Source organism: Bacillus rossius, chromosome 2 (assembly GCF_032445375.1).
Source record: "Bacillus rossius redtenbacheri isolate Brsri chromosome 2, Brsri_v3, whole genome shotgun sequence".
NCBI lineage: Eukaryota > Metazoa > Arthropoda > Insecta > Phasmatodea > Bacillidae > Bacillus > Bacillus rossius.
In genome coordinates, this window is record NC_086331.1 from 20023836 (window position 1) to 20045780 (window position 21945).

A 21945-nucleotide genomic window follows, 5' to 3' on the forward strand; every position below is an offset into this window, starting at 1 on the left:
AAAATCTAAAAAATTTGGAGGAAAAACTATCGAAATATGTAAAGGAGGTATTATTGAATAGTAAAAAAAAATTGTTGTACATATTCACTTTTGCTAATAAAAAAAAGAGTTTAACTTGTATTTATGCAATTCCATTATATTAGCTTAGATATGTCAAGAACTCAGTGCAACATAAACTTAAATAATAAAATGATAATAACTAAAGCATGGGTAAAAGTTTGTATATTATAATATACCTATCCTACATCGAAAATATCTATATTTCCAGGCTGATATTTTATCGGTATCGACTTGATTCAAGTGATACATCGAAAGAGCGATATTACGATGTGTTGAAAGGTTTCGCCACCCCTGATTCCTCCAGGGACTGTCCGCTCGGGCGAGAGACAGCACTCCCGCCACCCCTCGGCCGGAAGTTGTGACCCTCCACTTCCGGCGCGGTCCCAGCGAGCCAATCTCTGCCGCTCCCGTGCACGCTGGCTTGCTGGTTCGGGCCACGGCTACTGCGCAGCATTTGCGATAACCTGCACTTTTATAATAATACAAAATAATAATTAGAACGTTTCAGAGGTGAGATATGTAATATGAAGCCAACTCAAATCTACAAAAAATGTACCTACACCACTATGTTCCGGCATGGCCCCCACAAGTGTAGGACTGGCTGGACCCCTGGGTCCAGGGCCCGGGCCTGTTTATGTTTATTTTTATCTCAGTGTGGGAAATATACATACATACATACATACATACATACATACATAAAGTAAAATCATTTTATTAATAAAGCTTAGTTTGGACTTATAAAATAGTAACCATAATTTTACCCTGTATATTCAGGTTATATAACATTCTAAAAATAGTGTAGGTAAGTAATAACCATGCAATTATAATGTAGCGCGTGACTGTACTTTTTTTTTGAGGGGGGGGGGGGGGGCGGGGGGTGTCCGTCTCCGATCCTTGGTCCAGGGCCCGTAATCGAATGTGGAGGCCATGTGTTCCGGAACCCCCTTCCCAATTAGACAGACACTGTGATGTGTAGAACATTTAAAAACTCGTGGAACATACAGTACGTTAGGTAGTGGTAGAAAGCACAAGACAAGCACAAGTCACCACACAGTATGCTTGGAATTCAACAGGTGAAGCGCTTAGAGGACGCTTTCCAGAATGTATATGTGTGTGTGTATGTATATATATATAATCAGTGGCGAGGCGTGGGTTGATTGCATGTGTAAGCAATGCATCATACCATTTTAACTTAAATTACTAAAACATTACGAACTTACTACTAGGAGACAGTTCAGAAAACTTATAGTACCTATGCATAAGGAATCGAGAATTTTGTTTTAGTTTATTTACTAATTTATCACGATTGGATGTAAATCCCTGCCTTAGTAGACGTAAACTCACCTTCAGATTTGATGAGCCTGGTGTTTACTCGCTCCGCCAAGATGAACGACGCTTATCAACCTAATTCTCTGCATCATGAAAGGAAAGCTGTGCACTATTGTTTTTAGTTCTAAAAATACCAAACGTTACCCAAGTGTTCAGTCACTACTTATACATAAGCTGAATTCGACGGCTCTTCTTCGCAAACATGTTGATCACATCGTCGTAAAACGAATTTTTTTTGTTAGGTATTGCAATAACTGTTTTTCAATTGATAACGAAGACAATGCTGAGACCCGCGATTGCCCTTGAGATTTACGGAGATATGTTTTTATTCTCTTCAGGGCAGAGAAGGACCTTTCTGCAGATGAACTAGTGGTCAGAATCGTCAACACCAAACAAATAAGTTTCCATGCTTCGGGAAGAGTTTCGTGCTAATCATTCAAGTACAAATATTTATGTAACTCGGCCACGCTGTTCTTGTGAAATTCTGTTGAAGAAAAAATCACTGAAAGTTCGCTTCTCAGTCTGGCAAAATTGAAGACTTGTCCATAAGGGAATTTTAAGGACTGGAATAGTTTTTCGGGAAATGATCGTAAATAAACAGAAAACTCTTTGAAATTGAGTAAACCAATGAAGAAGAGACTGCCAATATCACCAAATCTTTGACGTATTTTTTCTTTGATTGTGTCTATGATTTCAAAATATAAACTTCTTTAACAAGTCTTCTTGTCATCCAAAATGTTATCTATCCGTTGTCTTTTTTTTTTGGTATGACCATTTTCTGTCAAGCTACCAAATTGATCCTCAATTTTGCACCAGAAATCATTGAAACTGTCACGTAGTTTCTCAAGATATTGTTGAAATTGTTCTACCCTTTCAATGCAGTAACCAATATCAAATCCTTCTTTTGCAATATCTCAAAAAGGGAGTCAGACAATGGAAAAATCTTAGAAAAAATGTGAAGCAGGAAGTTGAAATCTAGATCTTGGAATGTTGTGTGAAAGCCACGGGCTTTTGAATAAGTTTATGCGTCCCATTTTCCCCCGTTTTCAATTATATTTTCCAACAAATTTAGAATTTCTTGTTTGTTTTCAAAAACCGTCTCAACCAATCTGCTGTTGTAATTCCATCTGGTAGGTGCCACGGAAGGAAACTTTTTTTTTTTCCACTTCTGGTTCAAGTGCATGTGTTCTCTTGGAGGAATTAGAAAAAAAAATGAAGCGAGGCCCGAAAGTGCCATGAAAAATATTTTGCATTCCTTTATGCCTTCCACTGACTGCTTTAGAACTAAGTTTAGTTTGTGTGCATAGCAATGTACTAACAAAGCCTGTTTGTAGTTTTCTCTGACACGTACTTGCAAACCACTATGTTCACCTGCCATTACGGGCACTATCGTATGTCTGAGCTACAAGTTTGTTTTCACACATATATTCACTTATGCAGTTAAATAACTGTACCGCAAAGGCATTAGCTGTACGGTCATCACTGAAATCCGAGAACCCTAAAAATCTTTCTTCTACGCTGTAATAATAGTAATAATTCATTTTCCCCTTTTTTACACTTTGTTAATATTCACTAAATTAACCAGAAAATTTAGCACCCACGAAAGCAAGCTTGTATGTGAGTGCATCTAGTCACTTCAAAATTACATGCGGTATTTTGACGATTGTAAACATTTGTAAATGTATAACTGAGAAATAAATATATAAAATATAACCTAAGAAACCTTAAATTAGTTTTATAAAGATGAAAGTTAAAAAGAGCAACTTAATAAAATTCAATATAGTGTATAAATAAAAAATGTATAAATTATAACATTGTTACATGAATAAATGAAAATATAATTAAATAAAAATTAGTATTTTAAGTAAAGTACAGGTACAAAGTTATAACAATATATATATCTTACTTAAATACTAAATCCATCTCTTCATCAGTTAAATTATCTAGCCAAATATTAACATATTTTTTTATTTATTTGAAAATAATTTTTAGTTTTCCAGGAAGAATAACAATTTTTAGAAGTAAAAATTCTAAAGATCTCTGAGATATTGTTTTATGAAATAGAGGGATTGGTAAATTTATGTTCTGTCTATGCTGTGTAGGATAGTTATGATCTATATAATTTAACTGATTTTCCCTTTGATACATATTAATTATTGCAGCTCTAATAAACAATCGTTTAATATCAAATACATTTAATAGTTTAAAAAGTTCCTTGGATGGGTACTGCTGACATCTGGCATTTGTTTTCTACATCTGTTGTTTCGTCCATTATCACAGCAACAAAGGGAGCGAGCTGCTACAATTTCTTTTTTTATTTCAGCTATTACATAGAGTGAAATACACTGAATAATTTCATTCTGAATGTCACTCGAAAGACCTGTAAACACAGTGGAGCTTTTCAAATGACTATCTAATTTGTCATCAAATTTCCTTAACAAACTTATAAGTTCTACATAGTTTCCTCTTTTGAGGGAATTAGCGCTTTCATCTTGACCCCTGAACGACAATTCTTGTTTTGCAAGGATACACATTACATCATTAAGGTGGCTAACAATGTACCTATTTTTTGTACTATTTCGTTGTGTTGTTCTACGCCAATTCTGTAATGTTCGCTAATTTGAAATTCTATCCTAGTGTTTCCAATCATTTTCAGTGCGACTGATGATGAAATGTGATTAGGAGAACTTTCGTGTCGTTTTCGCAAATTGTGTAAATTATTTAAATCACACACGCCTTGTTTTGTCCAAATATTGGTTTCAGATGAGAAAAGAATACACGGCCAACAATATAGCCTAATCTTGAAAACTTTTTGCAACCACATAACCATTTCGCTGTTTCGTAATTGTCGTTATGGAAGTGCCTCACACACGTTTTCGTCTTCGATTGCAAGTTTTCAAGAGCTGGCATGTAATTTATATATTTTTTTCTCTCCAGAAAATGAGCGTGAACTGAAAGCTGACATACGCAGATCTTCAACCACACAGCCACACTCTTCTACGCCCACTGTAGTAATTAAACCACCTATATTCGCCATTTTCAACACCTCATAAAATAAAGATTTTTCTAAACCTTGTTTCTCATGTATTTATAATATCTCGCACTTTAACCACGTATCAATTATTGATAATTGCTGTACGTTACATGATTAAAACAAGAAAGCTGTTGTCAGACCAATGATGCGCTAAGATCGTCGTGGAGGATAGTTTCCCCATCCCCCGTTTCGATGAGCGAAGTTATGCCTGTCGTGGTGTCTGAATTTCCCGTCGGTTGATAGTGGCTGCAAGCAGGAAACAATCTGTTCACAGCGTGCACGGCTGGGTTGTCAACTTACAGGCGGATGGTAACAGGATGCGCAGCTCAGCGCCGCCGACCGCCGATCCATCATATTGCCAACCGGGGCAGTATGTGTGTGCGAGACCAGAAACCGAAGTTTCTATAACTCGCTTAGTGCATAGTAAATCAGGTGCACCCCACACTTTTGTAGAATCACTTGGATCAACGGGCGGGGCGCGTGTCTTGTGGGATAAGTTTGGCACACGGGCCTGTGTGTGCGCTGGTAGGTTGTGTAATGCTAAAAAAGTTACGTGTACCTAATTCGGCGGGGGAGAGAAGCTCCCCACCAGCTAGATCGGCTAACTGGCGTGATGTAGTGTCGTGTTGGTGTGCAATAGAGGCTCGTCGGTGTGCTGTAATTTCAAGTGACCTAGTTAAATTCGGGTGTGGCGTGTAGTGTAAAGCTGTGCAAGCCGCTCCTACGAACCCCTGGGAACACAGAAACATGCTAGGGTAGTTAGCCCATTATTGCATGTAACAAGGTAGTTCAGGCCGTCACTCGCACAGGCATATCATCGTGTGGTCGTGTTGGTGATACGGTAAAAGAAATTACATGATTAGTAAACAACTGGCCGCCTTAAGGCTAAGATCCTTAGTTTTGCAGCCTCCAAGAAAATTATTTCTCCCATGAATATCGTAGTAGATAAAAAAATTAATAAACAGTAGAATTGTAAATAAAACTTTGAATTTTGTAAATATGATGATGAAAATTTTCTCAAAAAATTCTTTCTTATTTAATTTTAATTTAGAAATTTTCAAAACTAAATATTAGGTATATATTTAAACTGTACACGGCTGTTACTTTGCACACAACTTAAAGGAGGTACAATGAACAATTCTTCGGTTTAATTTTTTTAATACAACGTACAGAATTTAAATAATCTGAGTACAAAATATTGTGATTTAACTGTCACTTGCCGCTGATGAAAGGAACGAGTTCAACAGTTTGCCGCTAGAGCTCCGGTTGGTTCCGAGTTTACTCACTAGATGCCTCGAATATCGCAGGAGTTCAGGCGGGAATATTATCGCTTCGAAACGGTCAAAACACAACACTAGTATCAGCAATAGTAAGTGGACGTGTATTTAAAATGAAGCACAGCAGGAAATGGAAAGAAGCCCATCGACGCCAACTTGAGTAAGTATTTTTATGTACTTGTTCTACATTGTAATCACATATTGTATTTTTTTTCCCCCGGAAAAGTAATTCCAGTCCATTCATATGTATATATTTATGTTATATATATTTATATTATTAGCCGTTTTATTGGTTTAGAGTTTAAAGAATTTATTAATTTATAACTAGCGGTAATTTTTTTTTTAAATAATTACATTACCCTTTTCTTGTACATACTGTGTTGGTGTTAAAATCAATGGCATTATATTAAAAATCCCTTTCGCCCGTATATTTTGTAGTATTTATTTATTTGATAAAGGTTTGAGATAGTATTTAGAATTTTTATAAAAAATTAAGACGTATATATTATATAGCGTAGTTACTCAAACAATGATTTTTTTTTTGTTATTTCACCCATTGCAGTGATGCTTGGTTATATAAAAATTTAAAAATATGAATATTCTTTTAATGTGATACATGTTTCCTAGTAACTGCAACACCTCAAATTAAATAACAAATTGATATAGCAATGAAAGAGATTGTGTTTATTCAATATTTCCCCATAGTTTTTTGCTATAGCGAAAATTAAGGATAACTCTGCAATGATTGGGTGTATCTAAAATTGTTTCAGACAAAATTTTTTGATAACGTTTATAAGATTTACAAACAGTTAGAACATATTCGATGGTGTGCCTACTAAGGGAGCAATGATTTTTTTTTTGTCAATTCCTGTTTAACCCCTGCAAAAATGGTTCGTCTAATCAAAAATTGTTTCCGACAAAAGATTTAGTTAAAAAATTACAAGGTTTTTGAAGAATTATAACGGATTCGATAGTATGCATAATAAGAGAGTTACGATTTTTTTGGTCCGAAACACTTAAATTTTTACACCCCTTGCAGTTATGGTTGGTCGTATCAAAAACTTATTCAGACAAAAGTTCTTCCTATTTTTTCCTTTAAGCTTTATGTTCACACGGATGCGATATGCATCATATTATGGAAGTTGTTGCGATTTTTCTGTTAAAAAAAACCTTCCCCATTTCTACCCCTATGGACTGATTTTGTCCATTGACGAACTCGATCGAGATTTTCCATTACTTGATTTTATGTATCAGTTTGGAATTGATGTGCGAAAAATTACGGCAGTTATCGTGTTCATAAAATTGTGATATATATATATATATACATACATATACATATAACTTTAGAACTGATGATGGTTATGGGTTTCTTGGACTATGAAACGTAAAACTACATAAAATCTTTCAGGAAGTCGCACCGCTGCGCTGGTACGTTGAAAATTCTATATTTTTTTTAATGATTTTTCCTTACGTATTTGAAATTTTCTAAAGAAAGTAATGTAAGGAATAAGAATTAGATACAAAATGCACGTTTTATATGCCATAAAAAAACATTGGTGTGCTAAAACAAAATGAATGCAAACAAAACAAATATCGTAGCAGGACTGTATTTGATACGGGGGAGTTTAGACTAGGAAATCAAATTTGTATAAATGAGTGCATACGTATTAGTCCGCGGCAATTATTATATAGTTATCGATGGTTTTCATGCATTCTACGCGGCACAAACATATTATGAATTTTTAAACTTAAGTACTTACTTAAAAATTCCATTTGAGTTGTAACTGTTCGTTCTAACCTGGGAAATACAACCTAAATGACAAGACAAATCATATTACATGTCGTACATCGTTCCATTAAGTCAAAGTTTATAGTATATTCCTATAACAAATGCGTATATAAAATACAGTATATAATGCACTAAAAACAAGCAGGCCATTTAGAAAAATTTTATTTTCTGTTGACAGTTTACGTGCACAAAAACATAACATTTAATCGTCTCTGGCACGTTATGAGATTAAGTTTATTTTAGATACTTCCTCTTTCGAAAAAAACAAACAAACAATTTCGTCACATACTGTTTTTTTCTTCTGATTCCAGCAATCCTTCAACTCATTGTCTTACAGAATACCAACATTTCATTACAAGTTTTTCGCTGAAATGGCCCATTATTAAATTAAATCTTGACTAATTTTATTAAAAAAATATTTAACCATAATCACGATGATATCCGTGTATGTAAACAGTTACGTAACACTACAAATGTGAAAATGTACCCACACACAAACGAAATTTCGTTTTGTAGCATAAAGATTAATACAGTAGATAAATATTTTTCAAGTTTAGTTTTGTAATATTTACTTTTTATTTCCGAAGGTACAACTACTGTTTGCAAAAATAATGAAAAAAAATTAAGTACTATTAAAGAGCATCTACAGGTTTAAAATTTGCCAAATGTAATACTATATGAATTCTGAGCAACATATTAAGTTATTGACAACATCTTTTATAGTTACGTAAAATTCAGTAACATGCTAAAGGTGGTTCAGAATAGAATTCAAAATTCCAAAGACAGTTTAAGCATTTTTAAATACAAATGCGTAATTAATCACATAAAAAACATGTTAGACATTTTACCGTGCCACCTATTGGTCGAAACTTATGCTATAATGTGTAGTAAATAAATCAAAATTTCCGCAAAAATTGCTATAAGTGCACCCAGAAAAAACCTTAAACAATTCGAGAGTAAAATCAACAAACAAAAACCACTTAACTCAGAAATATTTTAAAAAATATTACAGATGAAAATAGACAACAGAGAGATTAATGATTAATGGACTAAATCTAGGCAAACAGCAGATGAATCACAAAAAAAAGAAGGGGGGGGGGACAGGCTATTTTTAATTAAATAGTTTCCTTTAAATAAATTTTTAATAAATCTTAAACTAGCAAACTTAATGAATATTAAAGCAAAGGCAAATTAAAATTCTTTAACTACTCTAATGAATTATATTATTTCACTTAGGCTTGCAACATTAGCGAGAAAAAAGAAGAAGCTGGGGTTGACACAGAACCCTCTGCCTGCTGGTGATGGTCCTGCAACACCAACCTTGCCAGAGAGCCCAGGCGGTGAAAGTTCGGTCCCCACAGTGCCAGATGTAACCACCATGGCGTCTTCAGTGGCGGCGTGTACATCACGCAACACTGATGACAGTACACATACTCTGTCCGATGACTATCAAGGGTAAGCTTTACACTTACATATCTTGTTTGTGATATGACAGGTAAATTTAGAATTCATGTGATAATACTCATATGAATAAAAATTATTGTATGGGCTATGTTTCTTAAAAGGGAATAACTCTTCTAGGAATGATGACCTTCCTCCGCTGATAGTGGTTTACGAGCCTCCATTGCCACAGACAGATCCGGGACTCAGTATGTTAGAGGGTCGAATGATGGTTGACGTTCGTCACTTCATGGTGCAATGCCGTCTTCTGGAGAGACACAGGTAAAAATTGTTTTATGTAAAATTGAGTTATTTAGATTTTTTTCCACTACTGTTTACCGCCTTCTGAACGTTTAACCGGCTGGAAGGTTGAAAATTCTTCTACAAACTTATTGACTTCATTAGTTAGTAAGTAAATAGGATAGATATGTAACAATACCGATTTAAATTAATAAATGTTGAAAATAAAAGGAAAATATATTTGAGCCATATTGACGAGGAGAGATAAATAGCCAATGTAATCACAGCTAACGCATATATCGAGTGAACTGTGGTGGAGCTACTTACTAACGTAGTAAGCCTTTATTCGATAAGAGGTTAAACACTATAGTGGAAAAAAAATTGCACACCATATAAAATTTTCATCGGGGAAAGATGGACTTTTGCCCCAACAAACAAAAAAAATAATTACTATGCTAAAAAATTACAGGGTTCCATTTTTATCGTATAGTTTTACACTAAGCAATGCAAAGTTGAATTGCAGTACGAACAATATTATGTTTTTCTTTTAATTTCATACTTTTGGCAGCCGCGCAAAGGAACCCCCCTGCGCGCCGAGCGGACCAGCCGCCTACGGCCACTTCCTCCCGTAATTATTTAGTTATGTATATAACGATACAAAAATAAGGGCCAATCTCTCGATGCTGTCGTTCAACAATGGATTTTTCACTACCCAAGCATTTATTGTATCACTAACCCCTAGCAGTTACACATTTTCGTTAGTTATACAAGTTCGTTAGAAACACAATTACAAGGCAGTGGCGATTCTTTTTTTTTTTTTTTGCTTTTGGGGTCTGTAAAATTTTGTTTGTAAACAAATATTGGCCAGAAAGAATTATATATTTTTCAATTTAACTTCCGCTACATTATTTGCAACTATAAATGATCATAGAAACATAAGTTCCACGTGCGCGCACACACAACAAGTGAAATGAGGAGTTTTAGCAAATAAACATTGAGGTAATTTTCCAAAATACAATTTTAAAGACCTTTATACTGTGTTCTTACATTTGCAGTTAGATTTATTTAAATTCTTTGGCAAATGTTACAATTTAAAAACTTTGTTTAAGTATGTCCAGTTATTTTTTTAGGTAATTTTATTTGTTACAAGAAACCGAAGACCTTGCTGAAGTAAAATTATTATGTATAGAAATTGTGTTTAAATGGGTGTGTAATACTTAGATGAAATTGATACAGAATTATATGAAATAAAATTCTATTGTTTTACCAGCCTTTGAGCTTTCTGGCTGACGTGAAATTGTTATAATTAAACTTAGGGCCTAAATTTAGAATTGCTCGAATATGCAAAAAGTAATTCACTCGCTCACACAATGGCCTATACAAATTCCAACCCACTGTCAAAAGGGCTGGAAACTTTAAATTTGGGTCGCAGCCTCAATGATGAAAGTGGGAAAAGTACCAATTTTTATTTTCTAATTACTAAAAAAATAAAATTAAAAAGTAGGCACGCACCTTTAAAATCGGTGTATACCTTCTTTCGGAAGAACGTTGTTGCAGAAATTTTTTAAGAAACATAGTAAAAGGAACAAGATAAATATATTTTTTAATAATTTAAAAACGTAATATTCTAATTGTGCATATTCTTGTTACTTATAAGAAGATAGCATCATAACATTTGCACGCTTGGCTTACGACAGTTGGACGTGCCAACGTGTCTGCCGATATGGCGATAGTACCTATCTGTTCTACGAGTAAGTAACATTTTAATACCTCAACGTAAATATCCAATTTATTTTTTATTAATTTTTTATTATTAATTTTTTGGAGGTGAAGACGATGACGATCGAAATAGTGTTTTACTATACCATGATGTGTAAGAGGGCAAATGCGCGAATAAATGTGGCCATGGCCACATGGCTTCTTGCAGCACAGTGAAATGCAAATGAAAATTGTATCCTTTTCTTGAACAACATTTCAGACTTACATTAAAATAGCATAATTTTTAAGCATGTAAAATGTATATCTGTTCGAGCCATGTCACAATTATTTTTTTATTTAATTGTGACATGCACATCAACAGTTTGGGAAAACTGTAGTGGTGTGCATGTTATTATATTGATAAGTACAAAGATAAAGAAGCTTCTGTTCATATTCAAAAATTAGCGAACCTACTGGCATGTAAGTTTATCTCTTTCATTTTATTCTGTTCACATGTCACTCGACAGAGCTCAGGAGCTGCTAAGATTATTGTGTATGGTGAAACGAGGTAACACCCGTACTGATAACTTGACCACCTTACCTCAGTGCACTTCAACGTACATTTACGTATATATAGAATAATCTTTTATCACAAAGAGTCGGGCAGATCTTTCAGGATTCACTGCAAGCTATTTATGTTCGATTTTAACGACAGTAGTTTGGATGTATGCAATATTATGCTGTTAGAGCAGTTGTATGAAATTAATAAAATCACAACCTAACAGCTTGAGTACCAATGTATAGCAATAGTTATAGCTAAATTGCCGATGCTAGTAAAAAATTGTCTTGTTTATTGTGTGAAAGCCAAACGGGTAACAAATGTTTTTGGGAGATGTTACCAGAAATTATTATTATGTTGGTTTTACAGGTGTCCCATTTCATCTTCAGGAACATATTTTCTGGAAAGTGTCAACAGGTACGGTCTGCTGACAAATTTTAAATTTAAGTGCACTCACTGCAATCAAGAGCAGCAGTTCAAATCTGAGCCTGTGGAATGCCTTCCAGTGGGAAGAAAAAGAAAATGCAAAATCGATACCAACTTAGATATCAACGATAAGATTGTTTGGGGCGCAATTTCGGTTGGTCTAGGCTACGGACCATTGTATGAACTATTGTCACTAATTGATATGCATCCTATGAGCCCGGGTTGCTTTTCTTATCACGAGAACAGAATCGGAGAGCACTGGAAGGCAATGTTGCAGAAGGAAATGGAAGATGCTGCACTGGAAGAGTTCTCTATGGCGAAAGATGATGGACGCATCTGTATGGTTGGAAATGAGGAATATGCTTGGACCATAGGAATTTTGGATGGAGGTTGGAGCCAAAGATCCTATGGTCATAGGTATTCTGCTAAGTCTGGATGTGCTATAATAATTGGCTTCTACACTAAGAAATTGTTATTCCTTGGTGTGAGAAACAAATATTGTACCGCATGCATTCGGAGCGAACGGATGGAAAAGGAACCCACGCCTCACCTGTGTTTCCGGAACTGGACTGATTCTTCCACTGCAATGGAGGCAGACATTATAGTGGAAGGTTTCCGGTTCTGTGAAGCCAAGTACAAACTTCAATTTAAGAAGTTTGTTGGTGATGGGGATTCAAGTGTGCATGCAGCCATAGTTGCAAATGTTTCGTACGGAAGAGATGTTGAAAAGATTGAATGTGCTAACCATGTCGTGAAGAATCTCAAAAAGAATCTTTATGCCATAGCCAAGGGCATCCATATGCGGCATCTCAGCCAGTCGAAAATCAAAGCCCTCTGTCGCTGTGCAAGAGGTTGTATCAGCAACTGTGGGGGTGATGCTATGCTACTTCAATCAACACTTCTAAATGTGCCCAACCATGTGTTTGGAGACCATAAGTTATGCAATTTAGATGTGTGTGAGAGAGCTGGTAAAACAGCAAATCCCTGCAGTTATGACGCATTGCCTCGTGAATTGATTGTGGGAATCAAACAAGCTTTTGACCGAGTGAGAGCAAAGTCACAAGCACTTGTAATGGATCTCACAACCAACCAAGCAGAAATGTACATGTCATTAGTTGCAAGGATGGCTGGCGGTAAGCAGATAAACCGTTCACAGCAGGGGTCTTACAGCCGTAGGGCTACTGCTGCTGGTTTGTCTTTCCAACTTCGCTACAAATGGCATGGACAAACTATGAAGGCGATCACAGGTCACAGCCCTGGAGTGACTGTGAAGCGATTAATGGCAAAAAGACAGAAACAGCAGGCGAACTGTAGGCGAAGGTTGGATATGAATCCGCATGTACCACGGAAATCGGAATCATTTAAACCACAGGGTGATAAGAGCTATGGTCCTCATGCAACTCAGCCTCCAGCTTCTGGTCTTGAACTAGAAATTCTGACTGAGTCTGTGATGAGAAGCATAGAGCTTACAGTGCAAGAAAGGAATGATCTGGAGGTGCAGACACGAGATCAAGGAAGCAGTCAGTTGTGGATGAAGGAGCGGAGAAAACGAGTCACTGCTTCCTTTTTCGGACGTGTCTGTAAAATGAGGGAAAATACTTCGTGTAAAGTGACAGTGGAAGCGATTGTGTACAGTCGTGTATTGGAGAATGCTGCCACAATACATGGTCTAGCAAACGAGCGCATAGCTGTCGCTTTATACGAAGAACAAACAGGCCATACTGTTAAACAATGTGGTCTCTTCGTTGACCTTCAGCATTGCTTTCTTGCAGCTTCTCCTGATGGTTTAGTTGATGAAGATGGTTTGGTGGAGGTGAAATGTCCATACTCTGCAAGGGAACTTAACCCTTTAGATGCAGCAATGCAGCTGAAAACGTTCTTTTGCAGAGTTGTCGACGGCGAGCTTTGCTTGAATCGCTCTCACAATTACTACTATCAAGTGCAAGGGCAATTACACATCACACGAAGAAAGTGGTGTGATTTTGTCGTTTGGACAACGAAAGGCATTTCAATAGAAAGAATTGTGAGAGATGATTGTTTCTGGCTTGAGAAAATGGAGTCAAAATTGTTGCGATTTTTTAACAACTGCTTGTTGCCAGAGCTTGCTGATCCATGTCGTCCCAGGGGACAACCGATTCGTGAGCCAGAATATATTATACAGGCACAAGAAAGTCGTTCAAAGAAACGCAAAATTTCAGATGTGTGAATTTTGAGAGACAGAAATTGTGTGGCTGACGAGAACTCTTTTTTTTAATTTGATACAGTGATGCTTTATATCTGATAAAAAAATTCTAATTATTGTTTACTTCTCATGCTTGTACAAATTGAACAGTACTGTAAATGTATTTGATGACATAAGCAATAGTAAGTTATTAGCTGATATTGAATACAAACATTTTTTTTTCATGACTACAAAAAATAAGGTTCTCTGGTTGGCGAGTGATTATTTTATACTAATGTCAAAAAGATGTTATCGGGAAAAAATAAATGAAGTTATTTTATACCACTGATTCACTACCCATAAAATCAAACTGTAACGTCTTTGCAACTAGTATCTCATACAATAAATATATAACATATTCGTGCTTCATTTTGTATAAAAATAAAACACATATATAATATCGGGAGACAGCCTTGAAAATCGTGCATATCACCAACATGGCCAATCAGACTCACAGTCATGTTTACGATAGCAAGACAGCTAGCAAACCAGTTCAGTTTATATGCAGTTTAACTGAAAAATTTATTCAATATTTTCGGGGTGGTTTTACGCTCAAAATTAATACAAAACCAAATCAGCAATCCTTGTATTATCATTTATAATACTACAAAATATCTTCCATTTCCTTCGAATTGTATTGAGCACTAAAATATTGATTTACTTTTGGCCCAGATTTTATTCGACGATACTCTGTAGAGTTTAGCTTGTTTGCATTCTTTATTTATTAGGTTTAAATCATGGCCAAATTTATTGAAGTGTAACACAAATTATATATTTGTGTGTGCCTGGTTAGGAATTTGTATGATGTACTTACTAGAAAAACTATGTCATATCAGTGTAATAGTTGTACCCTTACAAGCGTTGAATATTTATGAAACATTTTATTTCTTTTGTTTTTAAAGCCGCAGACTTGTATTTTATTTATTGCATTTAGACAACAACATGCGTCCGTGTTTTCTACATTGCACGCTCTGTAATATTTTGAATGTTATAGTAATTTTTGCTTTTTAAAATCTGTGATTTATGTGCAGTAGAATGATTTGTAATTTATGATTATTTCTTTTCATATTTTTAATGAGCCATTTGCTAATATTATATACACTTCTCCATTTATTATAATAAACACATATTCCATTATTGGAATTATTTCAGAATGGGAATCACAAGACTACAAAAACTATTCTCCTGCATAAGAAAGGTGATAATACCAGTAAAGAAAATTATCGTCCGAGAGCAATTACGTCTTATATTTAGGGACACCTGTATTTCGCTAATACATTTCGTGTCAAGGTATTTAACAAAACACTGTAGATTTTTCTTGTAATTATTGGCTGTGGTCGGTGAAGGCTGTTTTCCCGCACTTGACGGGGCCAATGAGGACGTAGTTACCGTACTGCTGCACGCCCGCAATTCGCCAAACCTCTAAGAAAAAAAAGCTACAGTTATGTGTGAAATAGCCTGACACGAGATGTATTCACGAAATACAGGTGTCCTTAATTATATCGAAAAATATTTGAACATTGTATGATAATTTTAAGTATGAAAAGTACAAAATACTTTCAAATTTAATACATGGTTTTACATCAACTCTAAGCACTAAAACCCATACTGCTTATTATCTACAAAATAAATCTATACACGGCAACTGATTATGAATCAGATGAGTTTTTTTTATAAAGCATCTAAGGCCTTGATTGTATAAATATATTGTTGGATAAATTAACTAAACTAGGAATACTATAAAATGCACAAAAATAGAAGAGTTTGATCTCAATGACATAAAGCATAATTTATCTATTTAGCACAGCCTGTATAATTGCTTCCCCATTGTCAAGACTAAAATTAAAAAAACTGCGAAAGAAGCAGTATAAAATATCTATCTCATTATCTTTGCGGGTGACTCAAATATCATACAAACAAAACGAAACGCAAGAAAGCATATTTTAAACACTGTAAATAACTTAGATTTTAAATAAAAGGATAATAATCAGTATGTAAAATTTAGTTTTAACGATGAGTTGTAAACAGAACATCAAACATATATCATAGGTGTTACTGCGAACAGAGAACTCTCACAAACAATACAATTCCTTTCTGCGCAACCTGCAAGCTCCGGTACCTTCTGTAAAAAAAATATATAAATGTAAAACTTTTCCGGAAGTCGTACCATGGTAATGACTAAAATATGTAGCCTTACTTCTAAATCTAATTATCTAGAGAACAAATTGTATTACATTATTTTCATGATTTAAACGGTAGCAAAATTAACACCTACATACGAACAGAAGTTTGCTCTTTTATTCATTTTTTTAGTTACGTGATAATTTTTTTGAGTTATAAAGAAATCCAACTTAAACAGTAAAAAAGAAAGGCTTTTAATGAAAAAACCTACTCAGTCATTATAGATAACTGTTCAAACCATTTAAGATTCATCCTGTTACATAAATTTTTATATTCATATACATCTAATGTATACACATATCAGAAAAAAGGCAATAAATTCATATTAACTTCATTATCAAACTATAATAAAACACAAAATACACTTGCAGAGAACCACCAAATATATTGCGTAAGTGTTTCTGCAATGAGTTAAACTTTAAAATTGACTTTATTATTTCAAAAAAATAATTTAAAACTCCAAGCAAATGTAAGAACACGTCTTCTAGATATAATGTAAGATTATAATGCCGTGTCCGAATTCGCCTGAAGAATATACTTGTAGATACTTTGGAAGTGACTTTGCAAGACTGTCAGAAATGGACGTGAAGTATGTATGCTATGCAATACGCAAGTAAATGAGTCTGTGTAATTCTCGCGTACTTGAAGTTGAAAATACTTCTTCATTTGAAATATTTTTGGTCATATTTTATATATCATTTAAATAATTTAAGAGGACGTAAAATAAATATAATTTATTTTGTATTTTACTGGTATCTATAAATAAATTGACAAAATTAATTTATGTATATGGATGTTTAAAACGAAGTTTCAACAAACACATGTACATATTTAGCCTACAGATCGTTACTACAAAACAAAAGTACAATAATAATGTATGTTGCCGTAAATTCACGTGACAGCGATGAAGTGTTAAAAAAAAAAGGACTAATTTCACATGCGTTTAAAAATAAAATCTAAACATCCTTTTCGGCTGGCTAAACATTGAACTTATCCGGATTCGTTAAAGGCAAGTGAAGTACGTAAGGTTGCAAACATGTAACTGCATTACTTTCTGATTAATTTTAATAAAATTATGCATATATCCAAAAAATGTTCAGTTAAAATTAGTATTGTATTGTATTGTATTTTATTTTATTGTATTGGTGTTTGTATCTGGGTATATTTTTATTGTGTGTTTAAGATTTATTGACTTTTGTGCCTCATGTACTTTTGGTGAAAAATGAAAATGTAATTATGTATTATTATCAGGGCCCAAAGCAAAACTATTTGTTCGTTGGCCGAAAATGAAATGTAGTTATACTTGTATATCTAAGAAAAATATTTGTATTTTGTATGAATGTAAGTATTTTATTATGTAAATTTTTATTACTTACAAATATTTCGTACTCATAATATCTAGTTTCCATTTGTCTTAAGACATAATAAAATGATATACTAAGCAAAAAATGTTTATTGGTTCGCAATTTTTCATTGTTACAATATTTTAAAATGAAAAATTTGCTATTCAGCAATATCAACTTCTAAAACGTGAGTAAAAATTATCATTAAATTATATCAATGGAATATTTATTGCATTAGTATTCCTTGCTCCTAATCACTTACTCTGGTTGATTACCTTCCTTATAACCTCAGTGATCTCGTAATTTATGTACACCTTTTTCCCACTAAGACGATTCAGGTGCAGATTCTGGAGCAGTGTTTTTTTTTTATGTACGGATGTGCCAATAAATCCATCAGTTTGGTGGTGGTGTTGGGGGGGGGGGGGGGGATAATACTACTCTTAAAATATCACTTTATCTGTATGCACGATAAAATATCCTTGGTTAGCTCCCTCCGAAATATTCTTATACAACCTATGACGTGTAGCCTACTCCTTAGATATTTTAAAACACGTTTGATTGCGTAGAGAAGGCGATTCTTCGAGTATGTGGCCCTTTCATAATTAAATTATTATTATTATTATTAGTTACAACTGATGTTTATTTCGAGCCTCTTTGACATCCAGTTCATACATAAAAAACGAACTACCAGTGATGCTTGACGTCACCAGTAGGGATAGCGTGAAGGAGCTCCTCATTTCGCCAGACGCGACTGGCATACACAAGTATTTATATTGCAATAATAAATTACTAAATGATAGTTTAATTTTCGAAAATATGATTATATTTTTTACAAGAAGTACGAATGCCAGGACATTTACTAATAACGTTTTTATACATCACATATAAAAAAAAAGTGTAATCAAAAGCCACAGGTCAGCTAAAAAAGCAAACAAAAACGTTTTTCTAGCTCTAGCCTCATGTATACATACATAAAAACATAATACATTTAAAACACTAAAATTAATGCAATAACCTGCAATATTTTGAAGACAGATATTCAGCTACAAAAAATTATCCGATAGTATAAAAAGTTCGCCTGTATATATATATATATATATATATATATATATATATATATATATAGTTGCACAGAAAAATACAGTTCTAATCAGATATCAATATAGCAAATAATACCGTTTTGCAACATAAAGTCATGCTATTAGATGGTCAACGTTCAACTGTTTGTATAATACACATACGCACACACCTGTGACAAAATGTGGAAAAAAAAAAAAATTTTGTAGAAGCGCAAAACCTTTGTAGTACTCAGTTAAAAATTATTATTTTTTTTTACAGGGGCAGGAAAACTACATTACTCATTACTGGCCAGTTTATTTGAATGTAGTGGTTAGCTGTGAACGAGCGTTCTTGCAAAAGAGACCAAATCTGACAGTTTTGGCCACATAATCACCGCAGTAAAACATACAATTTGTATATCGTATATGTGTAGTGCACCAAATTAATATTTATTATAATTACCTTGGGTTGCACTCGGTTACGTACAGGTTTCTAACTGAAATGTACCAAAAATAGTAATATTTATTCCCTTGCGCTTTGTTGAGGATCGAGTAGTCTTGAGTGGGTGTGGTGGAAAGGGACAGAATGGCAAAGGGATTGGAAATCTAAATGCTCGCCGAGGCAGAGTACACTCTTCCCCCACCCCCCTCTTCCAGACCTGTCGTAAACATGACACCCCGCTGGGAGATAAGAATTCTGAGAACAGCGTCCTCTTCCCCCCCCCCCCCCCCCCAATCCTTTTTCAGCGCGTCACTACATCGTTCAGCCGTACTACTAGTGCGCTCTGTTGAGGACAAAGATAACTACGCGTGTCTTTGCCAGCTCGCGAGAAACTCAGGATCTTAGCCTTAAGGACCGAACTATTGCGTTCCAATATAGTTCGGTCAAAGTTAGGCTAAACCAGTATTGCTGTAGCTAGCCTCCAGGCTGTTGTCTTCTAAACCTGAAAAATAGAAAGTGAAATTAATAAATGAAGGTTGTCCTATTCTATTATTGTTCGAGCAGAGAGATGTCCTCGTCCAGTTTTTTTTTTTTAAATTTTAATTTTTTATTATTTTTTATTTTATTATTTTTTTTATTATATTTTTTTATATTTTTTTTTTTAAATCTAGACTTAAAGCTACGCAGCTCAGCGGACCTCCGCCCTCCCTCTTCCAGGCACGTTTTGTGGGAGGGGGTGACGGTCTGGCCAATAAGAGCTCACAGCTGCCCGTATTCAAGAGGAGAAGGGCGCAAAGAGGGGTGTCCACGAAGGGGAAGCTAGCCGCACGCGAATCCAGAGAAGGACGACATGCATCACATGTACGGGCTTGCGGATGGCAATGGAAGGGAGAGAACGTTTTCCAGCAAGACGCGCGTGAATACTGCGACACTGTTGCTGGCCGCAATGTCGAGCAGTTGTTGTGAAATTTAAAGTAATTGAATACGCCTTGTTACTCACTTCATAACACAGCATGTACAGCGTACCGAGCAAATATGTACCTATGTGGTTGATTCTAAAATAAAAAAAAAACTTTATTTTTTTTTATTTTATGGTACCGTATTTTTAAAAATTATATGAATTTTTTTTTGTAAATGTGATAGTAGATGGGTTAATTGTCAAAAAGGTTATAGTGGTCACCAACTTTTTTTAGTTTTAAAGTTGGTGAGGGCGTTTAAAATAAAATTCAAAAATAATGGAATGATAGCTCGCTGAGGGAAAGATTTTTACTGGGATCTAAAAAGAAAACACTTCGTAAAGTATAAATTATCTTTTTAATTGCAATTATTTACTCATTAATCGATAATACAACAATTTCATTGTAACATTCTAAAACATAGCAATGTGTATTTATAATTAGTCTTAGTAACTTAAATCACAACGTTTCAGTACTAATATTGATCTTAAATTCAGCTTACTCTCTTAAAAGATATTACGGACAAACAAAATTCTTTATTTAATATTCAAGCCCTAAAACCCAACAAAAAAAAAATAATAAGAAAGAAGAAAATAAATGGCACTCCTACTTAACCAATATGATTTATCATTTTCCCTGTAACTGACTTTTCAGTCGTATTTAGAACTTTGCATCATTTTAACTGTTGTTGCTTATCTACTTCCTCCACCAAGTAACAACCTTTTCTAAGCGACTTGTGAGGTCTAATTATTTGAATGACGTCATGCCAGTCAAAGAGTTCTTCGTCATTCATTGCGGGCCACTTACAGCATTTTGATCCCTTTTTCATGCATCTTATTAAAACTCCATTATCGCATACTGAAAGGATTTCACCTGGTTAAACATCGTTATCCCATCTTCCAAGAACATGATCACCAACTTTATATTTGAAAATTTCTTTTGTTGGAGTCATTTTTTCCTTCAAAATTGTTGGTTCACTTGCTACCTCAGATTTGTTTTTTTACGTCGCGTAGCTACTGAAGTTATTCTGATATTCAAAGACTGACGAGCTTAGTAATATACGAGGGAAGTTGTTATTTTTATTTACCCGTACGCACCTTCTACTTTGTTTTGAATACCAGGTTCTGCAAATGGTGCTGGGCTAGCAGATGGCGTTTCATCCAGTAATCTGGCCAGATTTTTTGCATAAATTTGTTTTCTTTTTATTTCTATGAACTGAACTATTTAATCGCCATTGTTTCCTTTTTGTCATTTTTCTCTTAAATTCATAGCACTTACAAGCTGTACTTGGACTTTATTTTTACGATAAATATTCAAGTCTTTCTAAAGTTTTAATACAACCTTTCGTTTTTTCCCGCTTCGAATTCTATCGTATTTTTTTCTTTAATTTAGCTTCTGCTCCCATAATTTCTTATTTCTTGCCATTGTTTTCATATGGCGCCCTGAAACAAGCCAAGCAACCTTAACCCTTCTGCATTTATTAATAGATATAATTCCCTCACACAGTTCTAATTCCCTCACCAACTATTGTATGAGAGAAGGACGATGAGTGAATGACATAATTGCACAAAAGTAGCAAACATAACTTTACTTTTCCTTGCAATTGCACGATACTTTATTACCCCTAGAAAAACATACAAATATTTAATAAATGATACATAAATAAGCGCTAACCTTCTTACAATACGGTGTGAGTAAATGACAGCCGAAAATTTAAATTTGAAAAGGTTGTCCTTTAAAATATTTTTAACAAAAAAGTCCTATCACATGTTCAATTTGCCATGTTTTTTATATCAGTATTGCCAATTTGTAAAAACAATAAGGCTGCAATAAATATCATTCACAATTATCCTCCAATCCCGCTTTACACAACTGTGAGGGAATGACTAGTT

General features: G+C 34.5%; 1 protein-coding gene across 1 annotated transcript; it reads left to right on the forward strand.

The window, feature by feature from the left end:
- Nucleotides 1-6244: 6244 nt before the first annotated feature.
- LOC134529150 (uncharacterized) lies at nucleotides 6245-17811 on the forward strand. Its single transcript, XM_063362924.1, has 3 exons — nucleotides 6245-8944; nucleotides 9071-9211; nucleotides 11796-17811. The coding sequence occupies exons 1-3, from the start codon at nucleotides 8703-8705 to the stop codon at nucleotides 14056-14058; spliced, it is 2646 nt and encodes an 881-aa protein (XP_063218994.1). The 5' UTR covers nucleotides 6245-8702; the 3' UTR covers nucleotides 14059-17811.
- Nucleotides 17812-21945: the final 4134 nt, after the last annotated feature.

Bases quoted from the DNA above. Each gene is read 5' to 3' on its own strand.
- LOC134529150 (XM_063362924.1), top strand. From the start codon at position 8,703: ATGAATTATATTATTTCACTTAGGCTTGCAACATTAGCGAGAAAAAAG. The intron at 8,945-9,070 runs GTAAGCTTTACA...TAACTCTTCTAG, and splicing joins CTGTCCGATGACTATCAAGG to GAATGATGACCTTCCTCCGC. The intron at 9,212-11,795 runs GTAAAAATTGTT...TTGGTTTTACAG, and splicing joins CGTCTTCTGGAGAGACACAG to GTGTCCCATTTCATCTTCAG.